Source organism: Falco naumanni, chromosome 6, assembly GCF_017639655.2.
Source record: "Falco naumanni isolate bFalNau1 chromosome 6, bFalNau1.pat, whole genome shotgun sequence".
In the NCBI taxonomy this organism is placed as follows: Eukaryota; Metazoa; Chordata; class Aves; order Falconiformes; family Falconidae; genus Falco; species Falco naumanni.
Window position 1 is genome coordinate 28,089,633 of NC_054059.1, and position 27,092 is coordinate 28,116,724.

At 43.2% G+C, this 27,092-nt stretch overlaps 1 protein-coding gene across 3 annotated transcripts in view; it reads right to left on the minus strand.

The window, feature by feature from the left end:
* Window positions 1–26,508, minus strand: part of ADAM17 (ADAM metallopeptidase domain 17) — a 36,479-nt gene extending 9,971 nt beyond the window's left edge. For 2 of the 3 annotated variants that reach the window (XM_040597657.1, XM_040597656.1), the window contains exons 1-13: window positions 26,258–26,508; window positions 14,650–14,782; window positions 13,077–13,210; window positions 12,050–12,138; window positions 9,795–9,963; window positions 8,822–8,952; window positions 6,978–7,067; window positions 5,794–5,907; window positions 5,105–5,249; window positions 4,488–4,576; window positions 2,192–2,344; window positions 1,133–1,332; window positions 48–151 (exon numbers count right to left, since the gene is read on the minus strand). In XM_040597657.1, the coding sequence (XP_040453591.1) occupies window positions 48–151; window positions 1,133–1,332; window positions 2,192–2,344; window positions 4,488–4,576; window positions 5,105–5,249; window positions 5,794–5,907; window positions 6,978–7,067; window positions 8,822–8,952; window positions 9,795–9,963; window positions 12,050–12,138; window positions 13,077–13,210; window positions 14,650–14,782; window positions 26,258–26,354 (1,648 nt within the window). In that variant the 5' untranslated portion in view covers window positions 26,355–26,508. Of the gene's footprint in view, window positions 1–47; window positions 152–1,132; window positions 1,333–2,191; window positions 2,345–4,487; window positions 4,577–5,104; window positions 5,250–5,793; window positions 5,908–6,977; window positions 7,068–8,821; window positions 8,953–9,794; window positions 9,964–12,049; window positions 12,139–13,076; window positions 13,211–14,649; window positions 14,783–15,211; window positions 15,304–26,257 lie in introns of those variants that run through there. The other variant, XM_040597658.1, reaches the window with a different exon arrangement.
* Window positions 26,509–27,092: the final 584 nt, after the last annotated feature.

Genomic DNA, 27,092 nt, shown 5'->3' on the forward strand with positions numbered 1-27,092 from the left:
TGAAGCACTTTGCTAGCTGACGTAAAGGGGACAGAACCACAGCCTACCAGTGCAAAAAGACTCTCCTTTACAAGTGGCATTTATGGCTTCTTGGCATTTCTTCTGTGCACTTTCAAACTGACAGCCTTTACAGCAGGGACTGTTCCGATCACTACGGAAAGATCAGAAAGAAAGAAAGAATTATTAAGCAACTTTTTAAAAAAGAAGTACAAGTATGACAAAGCCAGGGGAAAAGGATGTTAAGGGGGAAAAAAATAAAAGGTATTTCTTGGAGACTCACTGATTCAAAACCCTTGCCCTCTGCCTTCTCCCACAACCGCCTTTCTACACACCCACTCACTCTTCATTTATCAAAGGTAAAAGCACAGAAAGTACAACACACTGAGAGGCTACGCAGGGACTCATATTTATTCAAGGCATTTGGATCCTCTTCTTGTCACTTGCTGTGCAACTTTGGAGAAGATCTCTATACACTCTTCCCTACACATTTCTCCCCTCTTCTGTTTGTCCCTGAAGGTTTACTACTCTTTATTCTGTGCTTTCTTTACACTCAATGCTCCGTACCTAATGCAAGAAGGACCTTAGGTCAAAAGCATTAAAATTGATGGAACTTCTTGCTAAACAACAGGAATTGCACAAGCTCTCTACTGTTACGTGGTGCAGTGCTGAACTCTGAAAAAACAGATTGGACACTACATTGCAACAGGGCCACGAACACCAGAAAGAGCAAGAACAGAAAGAGGGCTTATTTAGGGCAGTCACTGTGTTGTCTGCTCATACACATTTTGCAGCAGTCTTGAAAATACCAGTATGTGACCTTGGTTCAAAGCCACCTTGAAATACAAGCAAAAATTGTATTTGCACAGGATATTTTTAAAATTAATTTTTGATTGCCTAAGTTTGCTTCAAGCCTGTAGCTCTTGACACTTGTCAGAAAAAGAATGCTATAAAAATTGATGTATGCAAACAGTGCATACACACAGCAGCCTTTCCCAAATTCCTTTACTGTCTTCAGCTCACACATTTAAGCCTTAAAGGCAAGGAACAGGTCTGTGACACTGCAGGTGGCTTTAGGAGCCTTCAGCCCAGCCCATCCTCTACCACGTTAAGAGAGGTTGCAGCTTCCCCCTACCTGCATTTCGCGCCAGCTTTCAGTTTACAGTCTGCAGAGCAGCAGGGATCAGCCTGTTGGTGCAAGAGGCCAGGATCGCATTCCTCCCCTTCATCCACCCTGGAGTTCCCACACACTTTGTTGTTGCGCTCTTTGAAGCACTCCTGGGCCTTGATCTCTATGGTCCTATGGATGGATTTTTTGCTGCAGCTTGAGAACATCTAGAGTGACGAGGGAAAAGAGCAGCACTGAGGAGCATACCCTTCTATCAACACGTGGCATCTAGGACAGCCTCAGCTTCCTTACACCTCCAGTTTGGGTGCTTCAGAAAGCAGTTACTCCTTCAATACTGCCAGTTTGATACCTTGGGAAAATTTTAAGACAGGAAAGTAATGGCTGGGTCCATAAAGGACATTGCTACGTTACAATGCAGGGCCACCCCCGCATGCAGTCTGGTTCAGGGTTAGAGCTAACTCCAGCTCTCCCACAGCTTCAGGAGCACTAGCAACCCAAGAATGGAAGCGAAGTTGTAGCAACAGGGAGAGACTGTGCTGCCTCTCGGCAGCGGGACTAGGCATGAACCACAACAAGTCAGAGTAGACTGCAGACTAATCGTTCCCTCCGTAATCTTGGTTTCTCATCTGCAGAACAGGCACAAGGCCAAGTCCACGCTGCCAGTGCAAGCTTCTGAGACTAGCAAGCACCATGGCTGTGGCGCCTGGCAGTCTCTCTCCAACAAGAACAGCTATGGACCACCCAAATGCTATTTGGTACTGAAGGTCCTGCGTTTGACTCTCGCTGATGACTTGCTTTTAGCAGCATGTGGCCACAGCTTATTACAAAAAAACTAATTAAAAAAGCACCTGGACATGCTATGAACTCCAGTGAAACTCAGAATCCAAAGATGAGCTTATCTTGCAGAGAACCCAACAACATGCAAGGATGTTTTCTTTTTATAGCTAATCCATTACATTCTGATGGCTTCAAGCTACAGGAATCATTAACTAAATAGCCCTTCCACGCAAAGGGTCACTGACATAGCAGAAACTTGTACATGGAAGCAACGCTATGCAACTATACCTTGTTGTTTTCATGATCTCCGCTGACAGCAATTGGATACATAACGTATTTCCCTCCCTGGTCTTCAGTGGGCGCACATTCCGGCAGACTGTCAGGATCATGCTCTGCTCCAAAGTTATGTCCGAGTTCATGTGTCGTAACTAGGTCAGCCTCCTTTTTTGAACATGAGAAAAGCAATGTGGAAAAAAAACCTAGTGTGAGCAGGACAGGACAGAAGATCCCAGCTATTTGCGGGCCACCAGCAATTCTAAGATACACTGAGATGGAAAAGGATTTCCCGCTATGAAGTTGTTGGGGGGGGGGGCTGGGTTTTTTTATGTGTGTTTGGTTGTTTTTTTAGAATTGAGGAACTGAAGGCAAGTAAAATTATGGTCCATTTCCAAACACATGTTCCAGGACTAGGTTTGAATACTAAACCACTGTTAAAGGCAAAACGCTGTCCTAGAATAGAGATTCAATCTTGTTTTCAATACAATGCAGATATTTAATATATGGAAAATTGCTTTTAAATAGCTGGAAGGCATAAAAAGTTGAAACAAAGAACAATCCAAACACACACCAGCTACTACAATTAGTCAATCTCTTGTTTAACATATCTTGCCATTAGAATTATTTCTTCTAAATGGATGATGACATTAGGAGTGCTGAATAAGCTCTTCTATTCCACGATTAGTAGGAAAGACATCTGCAAATGTGGCCCAACAGGGAGGATTTCTATCATCATTTATGTAAGACAGGACTTCCTCTGCTGAGGGTGCCAAACCGGCTCTGCCTTGCCACGCGCCCCTCACAGCACGTTCACCAGCAGACGGCATCACGCTCACAAGATGACAACCACAAATAAAACTGGATCAGAAATAAACCTTAACCACAAGGAGACCGAGCAGTTCAGGAGAGAGAGAACCGAGTTCTGATGAGCTAACTGTCATTCCAGCTGCTCTGCAGGCACAGGGAGGACCAAGTACTGCAGCGAGCAGCACCAATGTCTGTGTCTAGGCATAGCTAATGCAAGAGCCAGAGACAGGAGAGCTGCCCAGACATCACTCCTGTGCTTCACTGTGTTTAATTTGGGGAAGGATTTTTAAGCAGGGTTTTGGTTTTGTTTCAGGGGGTTTTGGTGTTTTTTATTTTTTGTTTGTTTGTTTTTAACACAATTGGCCACCATACAGCACTTTTCCTGTGGAAACCAATCCGTAATGCTCCCACTCCCTCATCCCAAGCTCTGTGCCTGCTGCTGGGAAGACAGCAAACAATCTCCTTTGTAATCCAAGACAGAACTTCAGCTTGGAGATTGAACAATGAATGCAAATAGCATGGCAACAGCTAGAGCTCTTTGTCAACGTCCCTCTAGCACAAAGCTTCACTGTCTTTTTTTTCTAGCTTCTTGACAGCTTCTGTGCCAAGTTTTAGCCCACACATCAATTACAAATTCCCTTTATAATCAGGCTACAGAAAAGCACAGCGAAGAAGTCATCTGAAGTCAACAGAAGAGAAATATGCCCAACTGCAAAGATCTGGTAGATGCAAACACAGGCACTGCTCTGGTACAAGTGAGACAAAGCTCATATTCAGGCCTTTATATATCTACTATCTTATCAAGTATGGGGAAAAAAAAATCCAGACAGCAACAATTTACATTAGGCTTAATATTAGCACTAATAAGCCCTGTGTATTATACTGTTCTCTGCTCTACTTTGTCAGGACACACAGAGAAATCACGTAGAGGAATTTCACTAAAAGGCCCAAACTAAAACTAGTTTGCCTGCACTACTTTCACTGCTTTACCTTGCAAATGGAACTGACCAAGTGTACACAATCATCCAACTGCATGTTTTAGGTGCCTGTAGTAGCAAACACGTAAGTCTTTTCTTATTTGAGTCAGCAGACTGATTTTATTATTACTGTAAGGTTACTTGTACATACTGCTTGTTCTGTTTGAGGGTTTGGTTGTTTTGGGGTGTTTTGTTTTAAAGCAAAATACATTTGGATTTCATCTTTATATATCAAAACCTTGTTTATATCTGGACAACTATAGCTCCTATTACACGCTAGCTATGTTTCCTCATTCCTGTTTTGCAGTGAATTCAATCTTCCAATTCAGTCCTGATTCCCCTTTGTCAGCAAGAACAAAACCCAATGATTTTGGTTTTACGACCTACATCCTTGTCCCCAGGGACCTGACTTATCAGAAAGCCAGCAGCTTGTTTCCGAGAGAGCACAGAAGCTTGTCAAAATCCCATGGCACACATCACCAACACACATACATCAGACTGTGCAGAGGAGGACACTCTCCTACCTTTGTGAGGATCGTCTTCCCGTAGTTCTTGGTGCTGGTTAAGCCACTGTTCAGATAGATATCCTTCTTTGCAATTTGACTATAATAAGCTAGAGAAGTGAGAAATAAACAACAACTGACAAACATTTTTCTTGGGTTTCAAGGGTTTTGCGGGGAGAGAGAGGGATCCTTGTTTGGAGAAAGGAATAGCTTTATTGTTCTCACAGGCTCACCAATGAGACCCTGTCTCTTGCCAGTTTTTGGAGGGGGGAATCTTTCAAGCACAGCACAAACAGCTCATGTATTGCAGTAAAGGGCAAAATGTAAGAAATTTCCAAGATAACGGCATCTGACACTCCTGAACCACTGCAAGATGCATTCAGACAAAGCAGCCCGTGGTTCAGGGTTTGTTCTAGCCAGCTTGTTCACACCAGATAACTTAGTGACTTTTATCCTTCCCTCCTTTCTTCTTCCAGCTCCAGCCAAGAGAATGGTCATCTACTCTATCCAAAAACCAGTAACTAGAGTCTAGGCAAACAACACATCATGCTCTGTGAGAGCTGGAGAACAAGATTAAATGCAAACAACAAGAACTAGCTTTCAACCTACAACTGGGATGGAAGAAAAAGAAGCCTTGCCTTTAGGACAAATGCCACCATGGCTGTTAGATCTGGGAGAGCCAACGTAAGCCAGTCCAAGTGTTCCCATGTCAAAATCTTGATACGTGAAGAGATGAGCAAGGCACACATGAGCTGCTTTCTCCGCAATATCAAAGCTAAATTGCTTTAAAAAAAAAAAAAAAAAGAAAAATTAAATCTTTATAAGACACATCACAGTGCATATTACAAGTCTACAGGTAAGAACATTTATCTAATAAGCCAGACAAGCACCTCCTAGATCTGGTTCAGTCAGAAAAAAGCAGCCGTTTAGCTGTCCTACAGAGCTGCAGAAAATTAAATGAGTACCCAAGTACATCGTATGCATTCATTTACATAATTTGTCTGTTCATTTACCCTTTTCACACAGAGGGGAAAACCAAGTACAATAATCTGATGAAGGTCACAAGGCAGCCCGTCTCAGGGCCAGACATATCAGGACTGCCTTTCTGACTCAGGCCACATATTAATAACACTAATTGGTGTGTGCTCTGTAATTATGCAATGGAGCCCTTTACCATGGGCTACAGGGCACATCAGCTAGTTTGCCTTTGTGTAACATCTACACGTCATGCAAAGGAAGTAGAAGGGTTTAGTCTGTTACCACAGAGCAGCTGTATGAATGAGTAATTCTCTGCAAGGGGCACAATTTTTCAAGGGTTACAACTTACCTCTAGCAGCATTTTCACATCCCAGGCATCTTTCTTATCATCTGGGTAACTTTTTGCCATATTGTAATGCTTTTCTCCAGGTTTTACAAGATTTGGCTCATTGTGGATGATAATCTACATTTCCAAAAGGGCAACAACAATGTAGAGGAATTCTGGTCAATTTCACAGCTATAGAAAAGCTTTCACTGTAATTTTAAATGTCTCAATAGAATTGCAAGGAGAAAAACTCAAACTCGTCAAGCTTCTAATGCTAACTTCAGCCTCTGCTAGTTAAGATACACCAACTACAACATAAGTAGCTACACCAGCCTTTTCACAGGACAACATCAACAGTTTTCATTGTAACACTATGCACTGAGATGCATGCTACTCCATCAAAAAAACCAAATACAACCAGGATTTATATCTAGCATAAATAACCCCAAACCATTTCAGAGTTCTAGTTAACCAATACACAGTTTAAAGGACTGCCACTTTCCCAGTAACCTAGAATTAGTGCATCACGTTCTTTCCCCCTCCCTGCCCAACTAACTCTTCTTTGTTCCTGCCGACCTTTTTCCAGCACGGGGACAGCTAGCTTAGCTTGTACCATTAGTAGTCTCCACGTTCCACACCACAACTCTTGCAGTACTCTGAGCTGATGGAGTCCTCTTTTTTTAATGCCCTTTCCCAGAGTTCTGTGCACTAACATTCAGAAGCCATCATATAAATTGAAGTCACTACATCCCCTGCATCTACCTTATACCAGCCTCCACACTATCATATCTAAGGCAGTCATTAAAGCTCTTCAGGCAGGATTTGCGGGTTTGGCCCATTCAGGCTTCGTAAGTTAAGCACTGGCCATAGACACAAACGTTAAATACATGCATAAGAGTATGTCTAACAGAAACAAGAACTGCTCATATTCAGGGGAAAAATAAACACTTAAAAATTGAGATTAAATATGGAAAGATTCTCCCAGAAAATGCCCATCTCAAACCCTGCAAGGAACTGAAAATGGGCATGCCGTGTCAGACCATTACTGCCACCGCTGGCAAGATGGTATTTCAGAGTGCTCTTGGCTGGTGTTAATGTAGGATTTGATTATTTTAGTTCTAATCCAGATAAAATTATCAGAAACCCTGATATCTAAACCATGTTCTTATCCTTTAAATTGGAAACTCTCTGCATAGTTCAGTGAATACCTGCTCTATCTGTATGCCGTACCCATTGAAGGCTCCATTGTCCCAGGAAGTGTTTCGGTAGATGTCATCTACTCTGTCTATCAATTCAATCTGCATAGAAAAGAAAAACGAGTTACTTAGTTCCAAGTTTTCATGCAATGAAGATCAAGGCACTCAGAGAAGCTGCAACATACTTATCTAGAAACACTTGCTTCAAATTAAAAATTGAACCTCATATAACATAACAGACATACTCACTGATCCAAAACTAACAGTACTTGGATCCAGACAGTATTATCAAATATCCTTGAAAATTTTCCATCATAAAAAAGCAGTACAAACTTTCCCACTTATCACCCTTGTTTAGGTAGAGAGATTAATATTAAAGAACAAGACATCTTGGGAAACACTTCACTCATATACTCATTTTCCAGGTTTATTTAGGGGAAGGACAGAGGAGGGAGCTGTTTCTACTGCTTTGTTTCAGCATGACGCTTACCTAGTTTAACTGACCCCTGAGGCTTGCTTCCCTCTCCCAGTCAAAAACCTATTATTTTCACCATTACAATTCAAACACAAGGTTCCAGAAAATCTCTCATCAGTGCTCACTATCAATACCTCCCTTTTCAAGCTGTTCTCATCTTCTCAAAAACTACCAAACTTGCAAAATGAACGAGAAGTTACAATCAGAGCCACTTGATAGTAGTTTATGTTTTAGTTTCCCAATCACTGTGCTGTTAACAGTACGTATCTATCCAGGAAACAGAATAGCAGGTTAGCCTCAGCATGTCAGATGCTGAGATAATAGCATCTCTGCAAACACAGGAATTGAGGCTCCATCACCTGGGGAATGTAAACATTTCTGGGAACAGAAAGGTCAAAAAGCAAGCAAAGGTGGAACAGAGTGATTAGCATTTCAAAGATTCAGGCTCAGAAAGAGACTTGACAAACAACAGACCTCCAAGAATTATTTCATTTGGTTTTGGTCTCCGGCCCCCAAACCCACCCTCTCCACTGCTGCCAAAAGTCTGTGGGCAGGCGTTCTATTTCACAAAAACTTGTCGGATAGACAACTGGTTTTGGTTGGGTTACTTGGTAACCAGGACCCATGATCCAGCCCTGCTTTCCCAAGAATGGCTTGGGAAAACCCCTGCCTGCTGATGAGAAGTAGTGAATCAATTTCTTTTCTTTGCTTGTATGCACAGGTTTTACTTTACCTATTAAACTATTATTATCTCAACCCACCAGCTGTCTCACCTTTACCCTTCCAATTCTCTCCTGATCCCAATTCTATCCTCATCCCACCCAGCAGACTGAGCAAGTGGCTGGGTGGGGCTGAGCTGCCTGCTGGGGTTAACCCACAACACCCATGTACAACCAAACTACTTGTTTACTGCACCTGCTTCTAATTTTATCATTCTGACAGAGGATTCTGAAATAACTGGGGGGGGGGGGGGGGGGGGCAGGGGGAGGAATCTGTACAAGTTGCTTGTGCCAGTCATGAGCTTTAAACATGCTAGAACTTTAAAGATACCTGGATTGTTTGCAGGAGATTTCAAAATCCAGATTCTGAAGCTCCGACTGGAAAAAAAAATTCTTAGGCAGCAAATAGCACAGCCGCAAGAAGTATGTGAAGGGAAAGGATTCGTTTATAAGTGAAACGTGAAGACTACTTAACTACACTATCACCAGTATAAAGTATTTTTAAGGTTTGATTTAGCACTTTCCCAGGTAAAAAGCACACACAGCCATGAGATGTAAATCCATTATGCTGTACAAAGTAGTATAAAGTGTATGTTAACTACTGAATTAACATTTTTTCCTGCATTTATTCCAGCAAATTGTAATAGAGTATATTTACATACCAAATAATTTATAGTGGTACTCTCTTCCCCACGGCCCATGTACTTGAAAAAGCGATGATCTGCCACTACCAACATCTTGCATGTGTTTTTGGAGCTCTCTGGAACGGCTCTTTTCTTCCGATGGATGCTTGCTAGTGTGAACATTTTAAATACAATTAAATAAACACTCAGTTAAAACTGACACTGCTGTGTCTATTATCCTTATTTAAGACACGAGCGTGAGTTTGGGTGGGTTTTTGTGGGGAGAATAGGGATGTTTAGTTTGGGGTCAGTTTGTTGGATTTTATTTTTTTTATAACTACTCCTAAATTTTTTCTTCATAGCAGTCTTCAAACTTGTTGTAAGGAGAGGAGTGTACAGCAGTGTAATAGAGTTATTCAACAGATATACCTATAGAGCTTTTACGGTCATAACCTCAGCCTCAACGCCTCTCTTCCTCCTGCTCCTAGTCATCATCCCAACCTCAGCTGACAAACCAAAGGACAGAGGAAAGAGAGAGACTAAAAACTCTGAAAAACCCATCATAGCTGAAGATGGATGCTTTGAGCGACCACCGAGGCCAAACTGGTCCTGCTGCACAGTGCACAGAAGTACAGTTGTTTCAGTGTTCGCCTTAGAAAGCGTACCTCCATTGCTGCCAGCTATCACAACAGACACTACTCAGGCTTGATGAAACAGGTTCCTCTCCTTAGCCTACACGCTGGTAGGGTGACACATCCTTTCAACAAGCCAGGAAGAAACACGCCCTGAGCGACAGTTTCTTCCTTTCATCAGTTGTTGGGGTTTTTTTGGATGGGGAACAAGCATGAGGAGGAGTGCTGCTTCCCCCCCCCCCCCCCCCCCCCGCCGCCTCAATGAATTTAAAGAGCTAATAGTTAAACTAGAAGCAGCAACACAGATTATTGCCCAGGTTCTGATCTTACTGGCCAACACAGCCAGAAGCGCTCTGCTCTCCCAAGGGACAGGCACTCACCTTCATTTTCCTTCCGGTCTTCCAGTCCTTTTGGCAATAGTTCTTCTTCGTTCAGCTTTAAATAACCACACACTTTGGGGGATTGCAATCTTGAGAAATCTTTAATATCTCCAGATCTGTAGACCAGCAGCCTTTCATCTTGCACATTTTCTACAAATCTCCACAGTGGCTGACAGCACAAGAAGAACCAAAATGCAATTAGTTAGGAGCACAGTGAAAACAAAGACTAAGCCTATGTAAGTAAAAATTATACATATGCACCATCAGCTCTCCACAGCTTTACATATACACACACGAACACAATGACTACAATAATTTCACCCACAGCAGTAAGCCTACTGATAAAACTACATCCACAAGAAAGCCAACAGAATTCAACTCTTTCATGCTACACAGGCATCCAAGAATCTATCATCATCTCAACAAAGTGGTGGCAGCTACCTGATAAGGCTGTAGAAGACAGAATTTTTCTTCCCCTCTAGAATATGAGCAAGCTGAGGAGGCATCTCAAGGCTCCTCCGCTCCCTCCGTAACAGTATAAAGACTGGCACAGCCAGGGTGGAGATGCTTAAACTATGCTAACACATACACTGAGCAGAAGCACAGGAGCTGGCAGATAACAGAGAGTATATAATATTTAAGTGCACAGCAGAACACAGTCTTCAAGGCAGAAGGCAGCCTCTTCAACATTCAATAGCTACCCAAGTCACTTAGAAGTATGAAAACTTCTCCAAAACCAAAGAAAGCAAGAAAACCACGAAACCCCAATGTAAGACACTAATTCCCACAGCAGATGCATAAGAACCGTGTTTTTTCTTTACCGACACATCCCTATTATTATTTGTATATAAGAGCTCACAGCACCACCACCAAATACAACACGGACAGGGTCTGTTCCTTGTGCAAGGCCAAGTAGCAAAGACTGCCCACATCCACAATGCAGAGCACCTGGGTCTGGGTCTCCTCTGGCCCTTCGTTGTCTCAAGCTGAAAGAGAACTGCTTGCTATTTAGAATACTGTGCTTTCATTCACAGCAAAAAGGTCCTGAAACACAAAGGCTGTGCCAGCCCAGCAGCCACACGTCTGCTGCACAAAACTGAGGGAACGTGCTTTGCACCCTAGGGCAAGGTGTGCGGACACCACGAGTTTATACGAAGGTACTCAGCCTTTCTGAATGGTACAGGAGAACCACGAAAACAAAGACACACAATGACAGAGCATGCTGCCTTTTGAGAATATTCTCTGGCACATACCACCTCTGACTGCGCATGGGCATTGTCACATCCATGGCTGGTTAGGGGCCAAAGTTGACCCGGGGAGGCTAACAGCTAAGCAGCATGGGCAAGCTGGAGCCTCCATGCCATTGCCTGCCTTTGTTTAGCTGTACAGACACAGCCAACAAAGAGCAAGGGGGATGGCTGTGTGGAGAACAGAGACATGCTTACATTGCTTTGAACCACAAACACAAAAATGCTTTCAATCACAATCAAACAGCTACTATATGCTCTTAACGTAAAACACAAGTACAGTGGTTTGGGTGTTCTAGTCACATTTTTGTTCTTTAACATGACTGGATTTCCCAGGTTTACCCATAATTCTGCATATCCTTGGGTTTCAAGACAATTACAATATCCATATAACACGCAGCCATAATAACTGTTATTCAGCCATTCTAATACAGCTTGCGCGTGGGAATATACTGCACTGAACAACTCATTAGGATAGTCTCTAATTATATATTTGTTGAATATGGTTTTTAAACCAATGGTTTAAAATAACAAGCAATGAAAATGGTGAAAAACAGAAACAAGGGAGCAGGGAAAAATACCAGATTTTCCAATAAAGCTCTAAGAATGGGAAAAATTCCAAGATGTAACAAAGCCAAAATTTTAGAAAGCTCAACATTGACTCTGCTCAAAAAGCTGCACCATTTGCTATTCTAAAGGACATAATCACCACTAATTCCTAATATTATCCATTTATGTTTCTAAAAACCTTTCCTGTTTAAAACATACCTGCTGATTTATCTAAAACATGCAAATGTCAGAGAACGTCACTCACTAATAAAACTCAACACTTGCAAAAGTCAAATTGGTTTCACATTTCTCTCCCTCCTTGCCCCAAAATAAACACCGCCACCAAGTCTATTTTGAGCTACAGAGGTGTCAACGTGACGAGCTAGAAACACCCACAGGGGGAAAAAAAAACAACAAAGAAATTATTGTTTGAATATAGCTTTCAGCAGTAAAGCATACCTCAATATTGTATTCTTCTCCATCTGTACTGATCCTCACTGTAAAATCTTCATTGCCAATATGTGCCACAACCTTGGAATTATGCTCTCCTTGAACATAAGCAAGGAAAATATAAATTAATTCAGCTCTATTTGCATGCACTCCTGCACAGACACTGCTTGTTGGATTTTTTTAATTGTTTCTAAACTTCATGCCAAATTACTTTCCTCAGTCTCTGAAGAACACTATACTGTCCAGTTTAAAGAAAAAAAAAATAAATGAACCAGCACTCCCCCGCAATCTTAACCTCCCAATGGTCATAGTCATCAAGACTCAGATTTAATTGCTAATTTTGCAGAAAGTGCTGAAACCACTCTGGGGGTTAGTAATGGGACACAGAATATTTCTGCCAACAAAAGCAGCTGGCATCTTACTGCTATCAGCCAGCAGTTTCATGGCGTCAGCCTGCATTCCAGTGGAAAAGACTTTCGCCACATCACATAGGCAACATGAAAATCAAAACAACTTAGCAGAAGCTTTAGTGCTGGACTAAAGTGGAGTAAGACACTCTTTCTTTACAGAAAAGTAATCTGTGAAGAACCATCTGAAAGCATTTTAATATAACAATCTGCACAACACTGCATCACCACTACCTGGGCTTTGTGTTCTGGGACAAGGAACACTCACGTCCTACATTCCAGTTGGAATTAAAGCTACCATCATCATTGAAAAAAAAAAAAAAGAATCACAAGCTGCTGCTTCAGTAAATTATACCTTTGCATTCTGCCAAACTAAACAGAAGAGTCCTATCTTAGAACCTTAATGCAGTAGCTCAAAAAACCCCACCATGCACCAAACCTAAAAAAACCCACCACAAACCCACCACAAAAACAAAACCAGAAAACCCAAGGGGCAAGAAAATTAAGTTTACTTGTTCATCCTAACCATATCTGGTGAAAATGAGGGCAACACACCATTTACTTTGGTCAAGATACTTGTGCAAAGCTGTGCTTCCTCAGCACTGACGCAGTGTCTAGTCCATACTAACCAACAACATGTCCAGTGAAAAAGTCTTGCCATTGAACACTGTATTCCTTTTCCTTGCCTTCACCATCCACAATTAATGCTTGAAATTTTTCTGAAAAGTGTTCAGCAGTTGCAGTTAAGTATAATTTAAAGTGCCTGTAAAAGAATTTACTTCCATTTATTTTTAAGCAAAGTATACACATAACACATACATCCAGTCTCCATTTTACTGAGAGTCCAAAAGAAGTTAGAACACATGACCTCCGATAAGGAGGCTACAAAAACATACACCGTGTAATTCATAACTGCAAATATCTTTAAAGAGTCAAAGATGTTAATAAAAAAAAAAAAAAACAAAAAACAAAATCCAAAACAGTCACAGTTTGCTCATGATGCACCTTCTCCATGTGCAGTCCAGCAAAAACAGCTACTGGTAACGATTTAAAGAAAATCAGACTACAGAATTTGTTCATTTATTTTAAATTAAATTACAGTTCTTATTTTCTGAAATAATACAGTCAGAAGACCATAAAGAGAAACTTGAACTCTGAATATTTTTATGATATATTGTCACAAAAACTAAAGGCTATCCCAAGAAGTAGAGAACCTTCCGTGGAAGGAGCCTCAGGGACTTTTGGTTTATGTGGGCTCTGAGTCAAAGATTTTTGGCATGGCCCTCTGCAATTATTCTGTGATTATCACTGGCAGTATTGCAACCTCACGATAAAGTCAGGGTGCACGAGGCAGTGCAAAACAGGAACAGCCAGATATTTGATCCCATTAACCTTTTATACTTGGTACTTAAACATTACCCCCTCCAAATGTTTAGAGATTCAACAACAACGCACAACAACTTGCGTGACAATTGCAGTTGTAGATGACAGACAGGGAAAGGCACATGAGAGCACAGTAGACAAAGACATCAGATGACCAAAATCAACCTATACTTGTTAATACAAAGTGTTATTCTCACCCTGCTCTCCCATTTTGGGTTCACCATTTCAACACTCAAAGCACTTTACTGACACTCAGAATAAAATCCCAACAGCCTTCACCCCTGCTCTCTTCCACCCCTCCTTCCCCTCTCACCTGTGCTTCTATTTCCTGTCTTATTAAAAAAAATGATTAAAAGAAGTGTTTCGTTGAGTGGGAAATTTACACTCAGTATGAAGAGGATTAAACATTATGAAAAAAACACAACATACATCTCTTGGGCAACACAATACACGCTCCCTGAACTGAAGGCAGATTTTCAAGAACCAGAGGACAGTCGAGAAGTACGACAAAGTAGCTAGATGAGGTATGAATGGGATCCAACCCAACAAGTAGAATTGAAAGAACAGAATAGAACAGAACTAAAGCTAAGAACAAAGCAACAGAATTCTTAAATCACTGTCACTTCAGCAGAATAATACAATGCAATTTTTTCTGTTTCCTCTGAGTCTCTTGAAATCATATAACCATGCAGATCACTAACTTAGAAGAACTGGACAGTCATGACAGAACACAAGACAACTATTTCTGGGTTTGGAACTGCACATTATCACAAATGGAAGGAAGATATTATGCTATTTTATTACTGATGATTTAATTACCTTTGCAGGGCTGAAAAACTTAAGAGCCTCTCTACGTGTGTCTCAGGCTGCAGATCCCTCTTCTTTAAAGAGTGTTGCTGGATGCTAGACTGAGAAAGGATGTCGTAGTCTGAAAGCATGGACTCAACTGTGTCTGGAAGAGCAACAAGGAAAGTTTTAGTTTCAACACACTCTCTATTTCACAAACGCACACCTAAACCAGCAAAACAGAACCTCTCATTTCAACAGCAAGACCACAGTCTGCTCTGATTTTAGGTTAACTATTGTACATTTCTGTAAAGGCACATTTTATGTAGGCAAGTAGAAATCACAGTGTGAGACAAGGCAGGATTTGAGAGAGGCAAACAAAGAATTTAGTTCACTAATAGCAATTTTTGAGCAACCAACCCCATCATTTTTACTGCCACAGCTGTGCAGAGCTAATGCCCTCCCTGTCTGCCCCTGGAAACTAAATGGGGAAATCGTGCTCCTCACCTGCTCATCCCCACCGGAGTCCAAGGAAGAAAATAATGTAACCTTGGAAACTTCTACCAAATTCACTGCAGATCAGAACATTTATTACCTTTCTGTCCAACAGCAGCCTTCCACTTCCTCAGAGCCGCTGATCACTAGCTTACACCACTCAGCCAAGCAACATCACATTGTTTTATTGGACTTTTAAGTAAGCAGCACCACTAGTAAGCGGAGTTTTACTGCCTCTTGTGCAAGAAGCCAAGGTTGCCAATCTGAACTCTAGATTGGTATAGCTCCTGAATATTATTTTTTTTTTTTAACGTTACACTCAATACCATCATTCACCCCGAAATACGTGCCTCTAAAGCCCAAGCCGCACTGTTCAGGGCAAGGCAATCACTTTGGGGTTTTTTTGAGAGGGGGCAGGTGGGGAGAATTAACCACCTACATATGTACACACATGCTTGTGTACACTGGCAGTGAGGCAGCTGCAGAAACAAAGATGACCCTCACAGCCCTCTCGGTCCTGCACCAGACCCACGAGCGGTGATGGACAGGTGACACGGCTGCCTTCTCATGCAGCAGAAGCCATGGAGCAGTGGCTCCCAGGCTTCTTCCACCTGGCTGCCCCTCCCCTGCCGTTAAGCAACACAGGAAGGGCAGTGCAGCTGCAATTTCTTGATTTCTGTTTACAACCCACAGGTTGAGAGCACCTGCAACCAATTACCACGCGTTTCAGGTTATAGGCAAAGGCAAGTTTCCATCACTTGTTTTTCTGTTGTCGGTTTTTCCCCCCATTCTGTGCCCAGTTGTTGCATGCCTGACAGCGCCTTCATCATTAGCTTGCCACATGCTGCAGGGCTGGTTCACTATAGCCACACAGTACGCAACTACCTAAAACTCCTCAAAGCATCCTTTTTCTTGAAGAAGCCTATTATAACTCATTGCTCCTGGTCTGACAGCTGCCCTCATCCAGAACCACTTGGGAGGAGGGTAGGGACAGGCAGGGAAAATTAATTGTGACCAAAAAAAACCCTCATTAAACTGTCTAGTCCTGAATTTTTTCAATTAAACCTGAGATTCTTTCAACACACTCAGCTAGAGCAGGCTCCTCGATTGAAGCAAACGTGGATACACAGGACACTAAACATTGGTTCGTGATACAGAGGAAGCGTGTGGTATGTGGGCCATGAAGCAAGAGAGGTGTGGTACCACTGCTGCTCTGCTCGAGGACCTACTGACACGGGGACTTACCAAGCACAAGATCTGCCCGAGGGGCACAACCCCAGCTGTGAAACACTACTCCTTCTGCCCCTTTCCACCTTTGCCTGAAACCAGCCCAGAACCAGGGGAAGGTCATGCCAAAGAGCAAGACGCAGCTGTCACTGCAGCCAAGACAAAATGTCTCAGTTTCACAGCAAGAGAACTGAGAAGTCTGCCAAAGAAATCAATTTTATTTTATTTGGTAGGCAAGAACTTCAGAAGTCCTGCTTCCCCTCAAGGCACACACAAACACCCTCCTGGAAATGCCTCACAGGGACACAGGAAGGGTAGTAAGAACAAGACCTACAGAGCGCTGAAGATGAGTAAGATGATTCTGTTAAACTAACGCATGACACACAGGACACTCCTAGTTCCTGTAACCCTGAAACAAGAATGCACTTGTTCGCATTTCCTCTTAACCTTCCTAAATTTGTTTGCTTTTGATTTTACTTGCAACATAAGTAAAGACTCTAGACATGCTGCTGCTAGACATAAATCTGTGAACTGATTCAGGGACAGACAGATGTGGAAAAAAATACATTGGTAACACTTAAAATTTTTTTGGTACAATTTTCATACTGTGAAAATGAATTCATGATCATGGCTTACTGAAAATAAAAGATGAAATGTCATTATTTTAAACAAAATACAGAACTGTACAGGGGCCAACTGTACAGCAGTCTGTGGATGAGAGCCACAGCAAGCATATACTTGACTACTTTTTGTTCAAGTTTAATAATCTTTCTGGCATTCCTTCCTCATTATCTTCACTATGGTCCAAGAATCATTTCCCAGGGGCTTCAACAGCACCAAGCTGACTCAGGTTTTCCTAAACCACTTTCCCGTGGTTCCTTCCCTCCCAACCCCTCCTAGATTTCTGCATTCCTCTCTTTTTGGAGAAGGACACCTTAATTTCATCCTGATAGTCCAAATATTTATTTATTTGTGATGACCAGCCTTCACTTCATTGCAACTTCTCTCCTGGATGGGGACCTCCCCAGAACATACACATCCCAGGTCTGTAACAGAAACAGGGAAGGAATATCAGTGACAAAGACAATACCATAAAGCTCTCAAGAAGAAATCCACAGCAGGGACTCTTCCCCTGCCCCCAACTTTGAACTCATCAACTGTTTCCTCCTTTCATCTCACTTCAAGGCTAAAACCCTACTGCCACTAGACTGCACAATTTAGCACAGGAAAGTATCTTTTGGATAAATTATAGTCGGTACCCATCGCAGCAGGCCACCCCAGCAGCAGCACAGAGCTCAAAAATGTGCTGGGCAACAGCTTAGCTCACTGAGTGCAGGCCACTATGTATATTTCAAAAGAAGAGGTTTCTCTCCAAGTGCTCAACTACCAGTTCAAATACCAATGGCATCCTTCTCCAACCAGCTCAGCTTTCATAACCAGAACAGTAAATTCCCATGATCTCATGCCCAATCTATTGCCTAGAAAGCAACAAGTAAATGTGGCAAGTCAGCCATTTCATAAGCATTTTTTTGCACTGCATTATTTATAGAAAGGTAAGCTTATCTAGAAGCATGATGTTTTAACCCAGAAGATACAATATTTTTTAAAAACTCTTCACAATTATCCCACGATAGAAAATATCTCTACTTAAAACACAAGATCCAACAATACTTAAAAAAATATTACTTTCAGGATTTTAAAATGGCCACAAGAGTATCAGAGAGGCTTGCAGGAATGCCTGCAGTTATTTCTCCAACCATCCCAAAGGGAATAAAAGCAGAAATAGATCTCCCGTCAAAAGGCACTGGGATGGGATGACAAGCCTACAGAGAGTAGTCCTACAACAAGCACAGCAAACACACTTGGTGAGGATTTTGCAGTGTGACTGTTAAATCATTGGCGTCTCCCAGACTGAAAAAAAGAGCTCTTGCCTGTGTGGCACTCCTTAACTACAACCCATGTACTGATCTCCAGCCGATTTCCAATGTTTATCAAACACCTACCAAAAGCTTGTGAGCAGCTAACTAATAACAGTTTTTCTGGTTCAGCGGGGGAGCGCCTGAATGGTTGAAGGTCTCTGTATTCGCTATTGTTACTATTTCTGGTTTTATTCTCCAAATCATGCTGCTCTTCATATATTAAAATATTTTAACTAAAGTAACCAAATATAGTCACTTCAAATATAATTCACAGCCTCAGTCTGAATTTGGACCAGGAAACACAGACTGGAGTCTTTCCAACCTTAATCATATGAGCTAACGCAGGTCTCCATCACCCTAAATAAAACAGCTGCCCTCGTGTTTGTGGTAACAGCCGGTTACTGGCTGCGATATAGTGGGATTGTCTGACAGGAGCACCATTCCAGGGAGTGCTAAGGTAGAAGGCAAATACATTCATATCTCAACTGAGCACTCAGATGGTCTTCACCAGCCAGGAGGTGATGCAGTCATGCCTAAATGTGTGTGTGTACCTTCTCTTAACAGTTTACACTGCTTTTAGGAGACTGTCGATGAAGAGGATGTGTTGAGAAGTTCCATCTGTGGGAATGCTGTTCCCCAACAGCTCATTACACGTGCTGTTACATCTTTCTCTGGTGCATCTGGTACAGAGCCATTGCCAAAGACAGAAAAAGTGAACTGAAACATTTATCCCACGTGAAACAGCCCATGCTTTTAACAGTTTAGATTAATCATTTACTTGTTTCCACCGAAGAGTGGCTGCTGGTTTGCTCATTCGGTATAGGTGAACAGAAGAACCTGTGTGAGAAACAGGTTCAAAGTAAGAACCAAATGTACGTCAGCCTGCTTATAAACGGTAACAGGATAAAGGTTTACACTCTGTTTAAACACATTTCTAGACAAACCTGTTAGTAAGAACAGCCAGCCACGTCAGCATTACTGAGCGTTTTAAAAGGCATGTTTTTTGACTTGATCCCAACTGCACCAAACTTGCTAAACCATGTGAGAAAACAAGGTGCCTGAATTCAGTTAGTCACCAGTACAGCACAGACAAAGCCTCGGGGTACAGATACACAGACCTCACACTGGGAGGCAAGGTAGGCTGCTGACTTACTGTCTACCAGCTACTCCATGGTATACTTTCCCTGCAGTTACACAGGGTAAACTACTCTCTACTCACCACACGTTCAGAGGCACCAGCAATGGAAACCATGGAAAAGCTCCCTTTAGCTCACCTCAGGAAAAGCTTGTTCATATAGCTGAACCCTTCCTACTACTCCAAAGTTTTTTGCTTACAGTAAGACACACATCTGTTTCTGGACAGTGTATTTCCTTAAGGGTGCAAATTGTTTAGCAGAAGCTGTACAGGTAATTAAACTGCTCTTTCTGGTGGTTTTCAATACAGCTGAATACTCCCAATGTTTCCTACATGTTACCCCACACACTTGCAACCTTGCAAATTTTCTCCTTCACTAAACACATCTTAAATGGGGATCACTGAGAACAAAATTTATTGTTGGATCTACTTGATTCAGTAACTCAGTCTATCCTATTAGTGAAAGCAGAAAGCACATTCTGAAGAAAAAAAAAAAAAAGAATGCAATATCCTGCTCAAATACTGACATTACAAAAAATAAGGAAGGCCACTGAATGAACATCTTCATATTCAAAGTAAAACAAGGGCAATACAGCTGTTTCACCTTAAACCTGAACAGCATCGTAAGACTCAATGCTTAAAAAAAACCCTAAAAAACCCAACCCAAACCAAAAATCACATGCTTCCATATATCCTGAAGACAAGAAGAGCCAAGTCACAGGATGTAGTGTTCTCTGGAAACAAATCATTTGTCTGGCTCTCCAAAAACTGTCAGCCTTAATACTCTGCTTAGGTACCACACCACAAAATCCTGCTGTGGCACAAAGTAAGTTTGAGTGCAGCTGACTCCAGGTGAAGACTAATTACTGCCTGGACTACACTTGTGAGACCAACCCCTTCTCCCCCTCTGACTGCATCTCTTCTTGTGGATATGACTTCAGATTCGCTCAGACATGACCTTCCAAAATTCAAGGCACACCACAGGTACTGAGGGGGGAAGAACTTTCATGATTTCAGTAACAATCTGAAAAAGTGAGAAAGGAAACCAAGGAATGCAAGGGATACCATGTTCTCATTCAGCACCTCAGTAATTATGGATCAACATTGAGTGGGTGGCAGCTGTAGGTGCCTCCCTGCATAAAAGAGCCCCCTTCCCTTCCTACCCTCCACTCCATATACCTACAAATGTTAAAAATGCAAGTATCAAGGAAGGGAAAAAATATAAATAATGCACACATACTAAGAGCAGCACAGGAAAACAGGGATGGATATTGTGAAGAGATGCAGGACACAAGTGACATAAACATGGGCAGTACAGTCACATACATCGGTAAGAACAAAAGACATCGGGAAGACCATCAGAACCACTGAGGTTGCAGGATATCCCCAACATAAGCAGGTTTCAGTGTGGCATATGGACTCTGTAGAACAGGACAGCAGGATATACTGTTCTTTGTTAAAGAAACTTGCCTCTCCTTTAACCTTTTATTACACATAGCAAAGGACCTCCCTCAATCAGTCTGGGAAACAGGCAAACTCAGACTCCTGTGATTTATAAAAAAGTTGGGGAAAAATAAACTATCTGTTTATAACAGAAGTTAGACATAAACTTCTATTTCAAAGATAAATCTCTACTGTCTACTAAACACACAATTAAATCCTGGTGTAATATTAAGAGAACTCTGCACTGAAGAGCTGGCTGGCTGTGCTTCCTCACCCAATGGCCCTTCCAGACAGAGCAGAAAGCTATGCTGGGGCTTCTGCACACACACACACAAATTCCAAAGCAGCAGAAGCATGAAGCTGAGATGAGTCACTGCTGCTATCACCAGGAACAGCAGCAGTGAAGCTGTCAGTTTTTACAGTGGGGGGGAACGGAAAATAAAACCACCCCAAATCTTAAATGCAAGCAAGAATCTTACTTTCTGGCTGCTTAGAGGACAGACCATATTGGCACTACTGAAAACCATACTCACTGAGCACTTGATTACATTCCCATTACAAAAATCTTGCAATAGTTAAGGGTAACTCTTAATAATTAGTCTAATCTAGTGTTGATGTTCTTCCCTTTGTTGACTTTGAGTACTTCTCAGGAATTACACTTTTATCACTTACTTTTTTTTTCAGTTGGCAATGGAAACATTGACTGATTCACACAAACAAAAGAAAACAAACCCAACAAAACTACTTTAAAACCTTGGTATTAAGTACTTCCACAGAATAGATATTAGCAATCCACAACCCCAAAATCACACTGACAATTTGAATTCAGTAAGGCTGCGACTACATGAAACATTTGCTGTTTATATGGAGACACAGTGTAAGAAGACTATCTTTATCACCTACCCTGCAATACCACCTATAGAAACACTGCATCTACAAATTCCTGCAATGATTTCAAAACAATCCCGCAGCATCCTGGGCAGGTAGCACATGCTGCAGCATACTGCTATTAGGCTGTGTGTTCTTGGATTCTCCTCCTTGGCCTGGCAAGCTACACACCAAAGCTCCAGCTTGCGGAGTCAGACTGCAAAACTAGCTCAATCCAAAACAGTTGTCTCCCTTCAAAGGATATTAAAATCGGATAAGAAACAGTAACAAAAATGGCAGACTATGGCAGGGAAACGAGACATCTGGCCCTTACCTGGGTCTTGCCTTAGTCTCCAACACACTTCAGTCCAGAAGGATAAAGTTTAATCTTGCATAAGGATTCTGTCACCAATTATCTCACTGCATGCTCTTGACACCGAGCTAAACTTCCAGCCCCTTAAACTCTTTGGCAGCCATTTACATTCCTAGCCTCACAGACTTCCTGCATTTTGTCACACGTGTGAAGCAGAATTCAAAACTGACTGCAAATGACGTTAAGCTGCCCTCTGTATCACTTGGGTCCCCCAATTTATTCACCAACACCACATTTGTTTTTTCCACTTAACAACTTGTAAATTCTATTTTTTTCAAGTGCATTACATAAGCCTGTTTAAAATGGGTCATTATTTCAGCTCATTTTGCGTTCTGCATTATTTGAGCACTGTGGAGAAAAAACAATTCAGGCCCAGGTTAGCTGCCTCAGATTTTATTAGTGCAATACAGCAGGTAGAAAAAGACCACCAGTGAGTGATTCAAAGAATATCATCCATCCAGGAAAGAACAGCTATCTTACTGCTTTCAGTTCCCTGCCTAGCTTGTGATTAAAAAAAAATATCTCATTCAAAACAGATTAAGACAGACACATTTTACATACAGACTCTACTCTGGGCAATCCTGGATGCATGCTGCTTAGTTGCTGCAGACTGCTAATACCACTGTGTTGTAAAACAGATTCAAGCAGTTCTTTAGACACATTCAGAGGTATGTTCAACAGCACAAACTCAGTATTTGCAGTGTTACTCTTCTCAAGTACATTAGACCCTGTTATCATCCAGATATGTCTGAGCTCCAAGACAAACAGCATTAATATTTAATAGTTATAAAAGGTTATCTTCAGAGATAAACAAGAGGGATAAAAATTTTAAAAGCATTGACATTTTTTCAGAGGCAAAACTATAATAACAGTCATTGTATTGACTAGTAGAGTTACACTTCTCCCAGAAATTAATTCCTGCTGCCAACATTATTAAAAAGAGCTTCCAGATCATCTAAAGGCAAACTGAGGTGGACACCATCCTACCTTCATCCCTCACCACCATCCTACCTTCATCCCTCACCTTGAGCACAACGACTACCACCCCCCAACACTCAGGGCAGGTACTTGGACAATCATGCTGTAAGGTAGTCCAGGGAGCGGACACCACAAACAGAAAACACCCGAAAGCAGACACACTACACCTTATGGAAAAAAAGCAATCAGCTTCTAGGCAGCTTAGCTCCACGAATGTGCTCACAGGAATGGGGAAGGGATCAGAAAGCTGAGGCCAGGATTGTGGCAGTCCCGATTTAGATCTGTTTAGACTGCTGGAGCACCACACCCTAAGATTACTTCAGCTGAAAAATGCTGGGAAACGACCCACGTCTTTTATCTCCTTATTCTATTCCTTTTCAAATTCTGTTTCTCACTGTATAATCATTTTTTTCCTTCCTGAAAAACTGAACTTACAGAGAAACAGGCAAGAAAGTTCTTAATAGAAATCACAAAATGGTAATCCTTGAAACTTCCTTAGATACTGCTCGCCAGAAATCTGATTTCAGTTCACGAAACAAAAGCTGTGGTTAAACAGAGCTCTCAAAATAGCAAAGTTGAAGTTATCAGAAGGAAAAGATAGTATTTCAGAAAACCAAGCTGTGTGTAAGATGAAGACAACAGAACTCCAGCAAAGTATGAACCTAAAACCACAGTAAAGTAGGCAAAGATCTTTTGAAGAGCAGCTTGTAAAAGGCATAAAGCTAATACTTGAAATGGCTTTTTCTGTACCAAAAGAAACCACTCAGCTAAATAATCAAAGGGACTTTTAAAACAAGTAAGCTGCAAGTACAGCTCCAAGAACAAATGCTTAAGGCCAGTACCAAAACATAAAAGAATAGCTGACATGAGCATTTACTGCAGAGACCAAAAAAAATCCCCCAAAGCTTGCCTTGATAGGATGATTCTAAAGATCTACCTCCAAGACTCAAGAAAAGGGTCTTTATAACAAGGAGGGGAAAAAAAAAAAAAAAGGCAATAAGTCAACAGGACATAAATGTATAAACCCAAGAGTTATAAAGATTTGAAAAAATTAACCTGGTCAACTACTAATCATGGTATGCAAGTACAGTGCCACTGGTCTTGCTGGAGGTGGCCTGAAAAGTGGTAAGTACAAGACCAATTTCCACTCCAGGTATCACCTAGAGGCCTAATCAACAAATACACTCAGTGCCCCTACCTGAAAAACAGGTAATAATAACAAAGTGTGAATTACTAGACCTGTGGCTGCCCCATATATATTAGTGTTCTGAAAGACGGAAGTGTGTGGATAAACGTAACAATTAATGGAGCACACCTGGATTTTTCAAGCTCCCTCATGAAATGCTTTTATGTATTTACTGAACAACAGAACAAAACGTTTGATGACATTCAGTGTGTGACCATGTGAAATAACATGAGGAAAATAAAACCTCCCTGTTATCTATGCAACAAAGTATTTCAGCATAGTTACTGCCACTCACAAAATAAAAAATAAAAAAAAAATAAAAGAAAAGAGATCTCGGAGTAACTATTAAACAACAAAAAAAGGCCACAAAATAGTCAGAAAGAAAACAAACCCGAAAGCATTCAATCACTATAAAACCATGGTACCTTTGCATCACAAATACTGCTTTGCAGTCCTGGTCACACATCTCAAATAAGTAAGAATAAAAATCCGATACAAATAGAAAGTATACAGACAAAAGTAATAAAGATCAATAAAGTAATTTTTCCCGCGATACTAAGAATTATTATATAGACCATGATTTTCCCACTGGGGAAGAAAAATATTAAATAGGAGACAAATTACATAGGTCTGTAAGTCACTAAAGGTGTGAAATTAATAATTCTTCTACATTGACCATTTCTGACAATAGAAATGGTCAAAGTTTAGAAACAGAAGAAAGGACTTCTTCCTCTACACAGTATTCCGTAAAATTGAAGAGCTCATAGTCCAGGCATGGTGCTACAGAGGCCAAGAATACAAAAGCTGTTAGATAAAGGAGCTATGATTTGTGTAACCTTTAGAAAGCATAAAAATCTGACGGCCCAAGACACAATCTCTGTCTGAGGAGCTCCCTGACCTGCCTGATGTTGAAAGGACACGCTATGTTTGTTCTGTCTCTGTTACACTTCCAGGAGCATCCACAACTGAACCCCATCCTTCCCAGCTTCCTGCAGTCACCAGCTGCTGAGATCTGCACAGAACCACAGGCCCACCTCAGGTGTGGGAGAAGAGGGCAGAGGCCCAGCCGGGATGCCCATCAGGATGTCTGCTGAGAGATCTAAGCAAGCAAAGGGAACTCGAAGCACTCGCCACCGGCCACTCCAACTGGAGGTAGGACATCTGACTGGGTAAGACACAACCACTGCCTCTCGCAAGAGCTCAACCGCCATTTCAGCAATAAGCTTTTGCTTATCAAACATAACTTTGCAACTTCTTCATTCTGAAGTAAAAGTTTAGGTGCAAAACTAAGTGTAGGGAAGTTAAATAAAGCAACGGTTCTCCGGGTTAAGCTTTTCTAGAAGCCACATTCAGCTCCAATAGCTTCAGGCTCTCTCTGCACTGGTGCCTCTCCACCCAGGACTGTGATGACGGGAAGCCATTTGTACGATTATCCTGCCTCAATTCAACAGAAACTCTTGTGAGAAAAGCTCGTTAGCAGACCTCAATGTGAAGATAAAGCGGTCACATCACACACGGCCCCCGCAGAGAGCAACGACCGCGAACCCCAACGCCGCCTCCAGCTGAAGGGGGGCCCGGGCGCCCCCCACCCCGCAGGCCGGCAGGGGCGCAGCCGCGGCCTTGCCCGCCGCCGAGGGCCGCCCCCCAGCAGGGCGCACGGCCAGGCCGCAGAGCCCCTTCCTCCCCATCGCCTCACGGCACCGGCCCTGCCCCACCGTCCTCCCCCCTCTCCCGCACCGCTGACCCCTGGCAGGGTGGCCGCGGCCCCGCCGCGCGGCGGTGACATCTCCCCCACCGCTACCCCTGGCCTGCTGCGCCCCTCTCCCCCCGGTTTCCCCCACCCCTCAGCGGTCTCTCCCTCAGCCCACCGCTCCTTTCGGTAGCGGGGAGCCCCTGTCCTCCCCTCGCCTCTCAGCAGTGGTCTCTCCCCATCCCACGTACCCCATCGCCACCCCTCGGCAGAGGCGCTCCCCCCGCCCCGCGGCAGTGGTCTCTCCCTCACACCCCCTGCCCCTTACCGTAGCGCTGCCGGCGCGGCGGGCGCCCCAGCGCCTCCAGCCCGCCCGGCCCCCACAGCAACACCAGGGCAGGGACCAGCCACAGTCGGAGCCTCATGGTCCGGGCGCGGCTCCCTCCCGCACCGTCCGCCCGCTACGTTCGCTCACATCCGGTCGGGGGCGCTTCGCCCTCCGCCCGCCCGCGGCCCCTCGCGCCGTGCCGGGCCCGCCGCCCTCCTGGGCCCGCACCCGGAAGCGCGGCGGCCGCCCGCGGAGCATTGTGGGTGCAGGCGGGGCCGCCATCTTAGGCGGCGGGGGCGGGCGCTGAAGGGAGGCGAGGCCGGGCCCGGGGCCTGGCGGTGGCGGGGCCGCAGTGGGGGCAGCCCGCCCTCGGTGCGGCGTGGGAGGTGTCACCGCGGCTGCTCTCTCTCTCCGGGGCCGGAGGGCGTGAGGCGCTGGTTGCCCCGTCCCGCCACCCAGGGGCACTCGCTTTCCTGGGGCATCCTCGCCGCGGCGCCCTCACTGCTGTGCCCGAGGGTGAGTGGGCCTCCCGTCTGCCTCCCGGGAAGGAGGGCAGGGAGGGGGCGCCGTGTTTCTGCAGGCCCCTTTGGGGTGAGCTGGGGATGCAGGCCTGCGCGGGGCGGGGAGGGGACTCCAGCGCTCCCGCATCTTCTCACATGCACAGTGATGTCTCTTACAGTTGCGTGTGCAGCTCGCAGGAGACAGGTTTTTCTCACTTCGTGCAGGTGACTTTCCTAGGCGACTTTACTTGGATTTGTGTGGCTCTTAGCAGAACTGAGGATTGTGGCACTTGATACAAACAATGATTCCGTGAGTCAACTGTTCCCAAACAGCA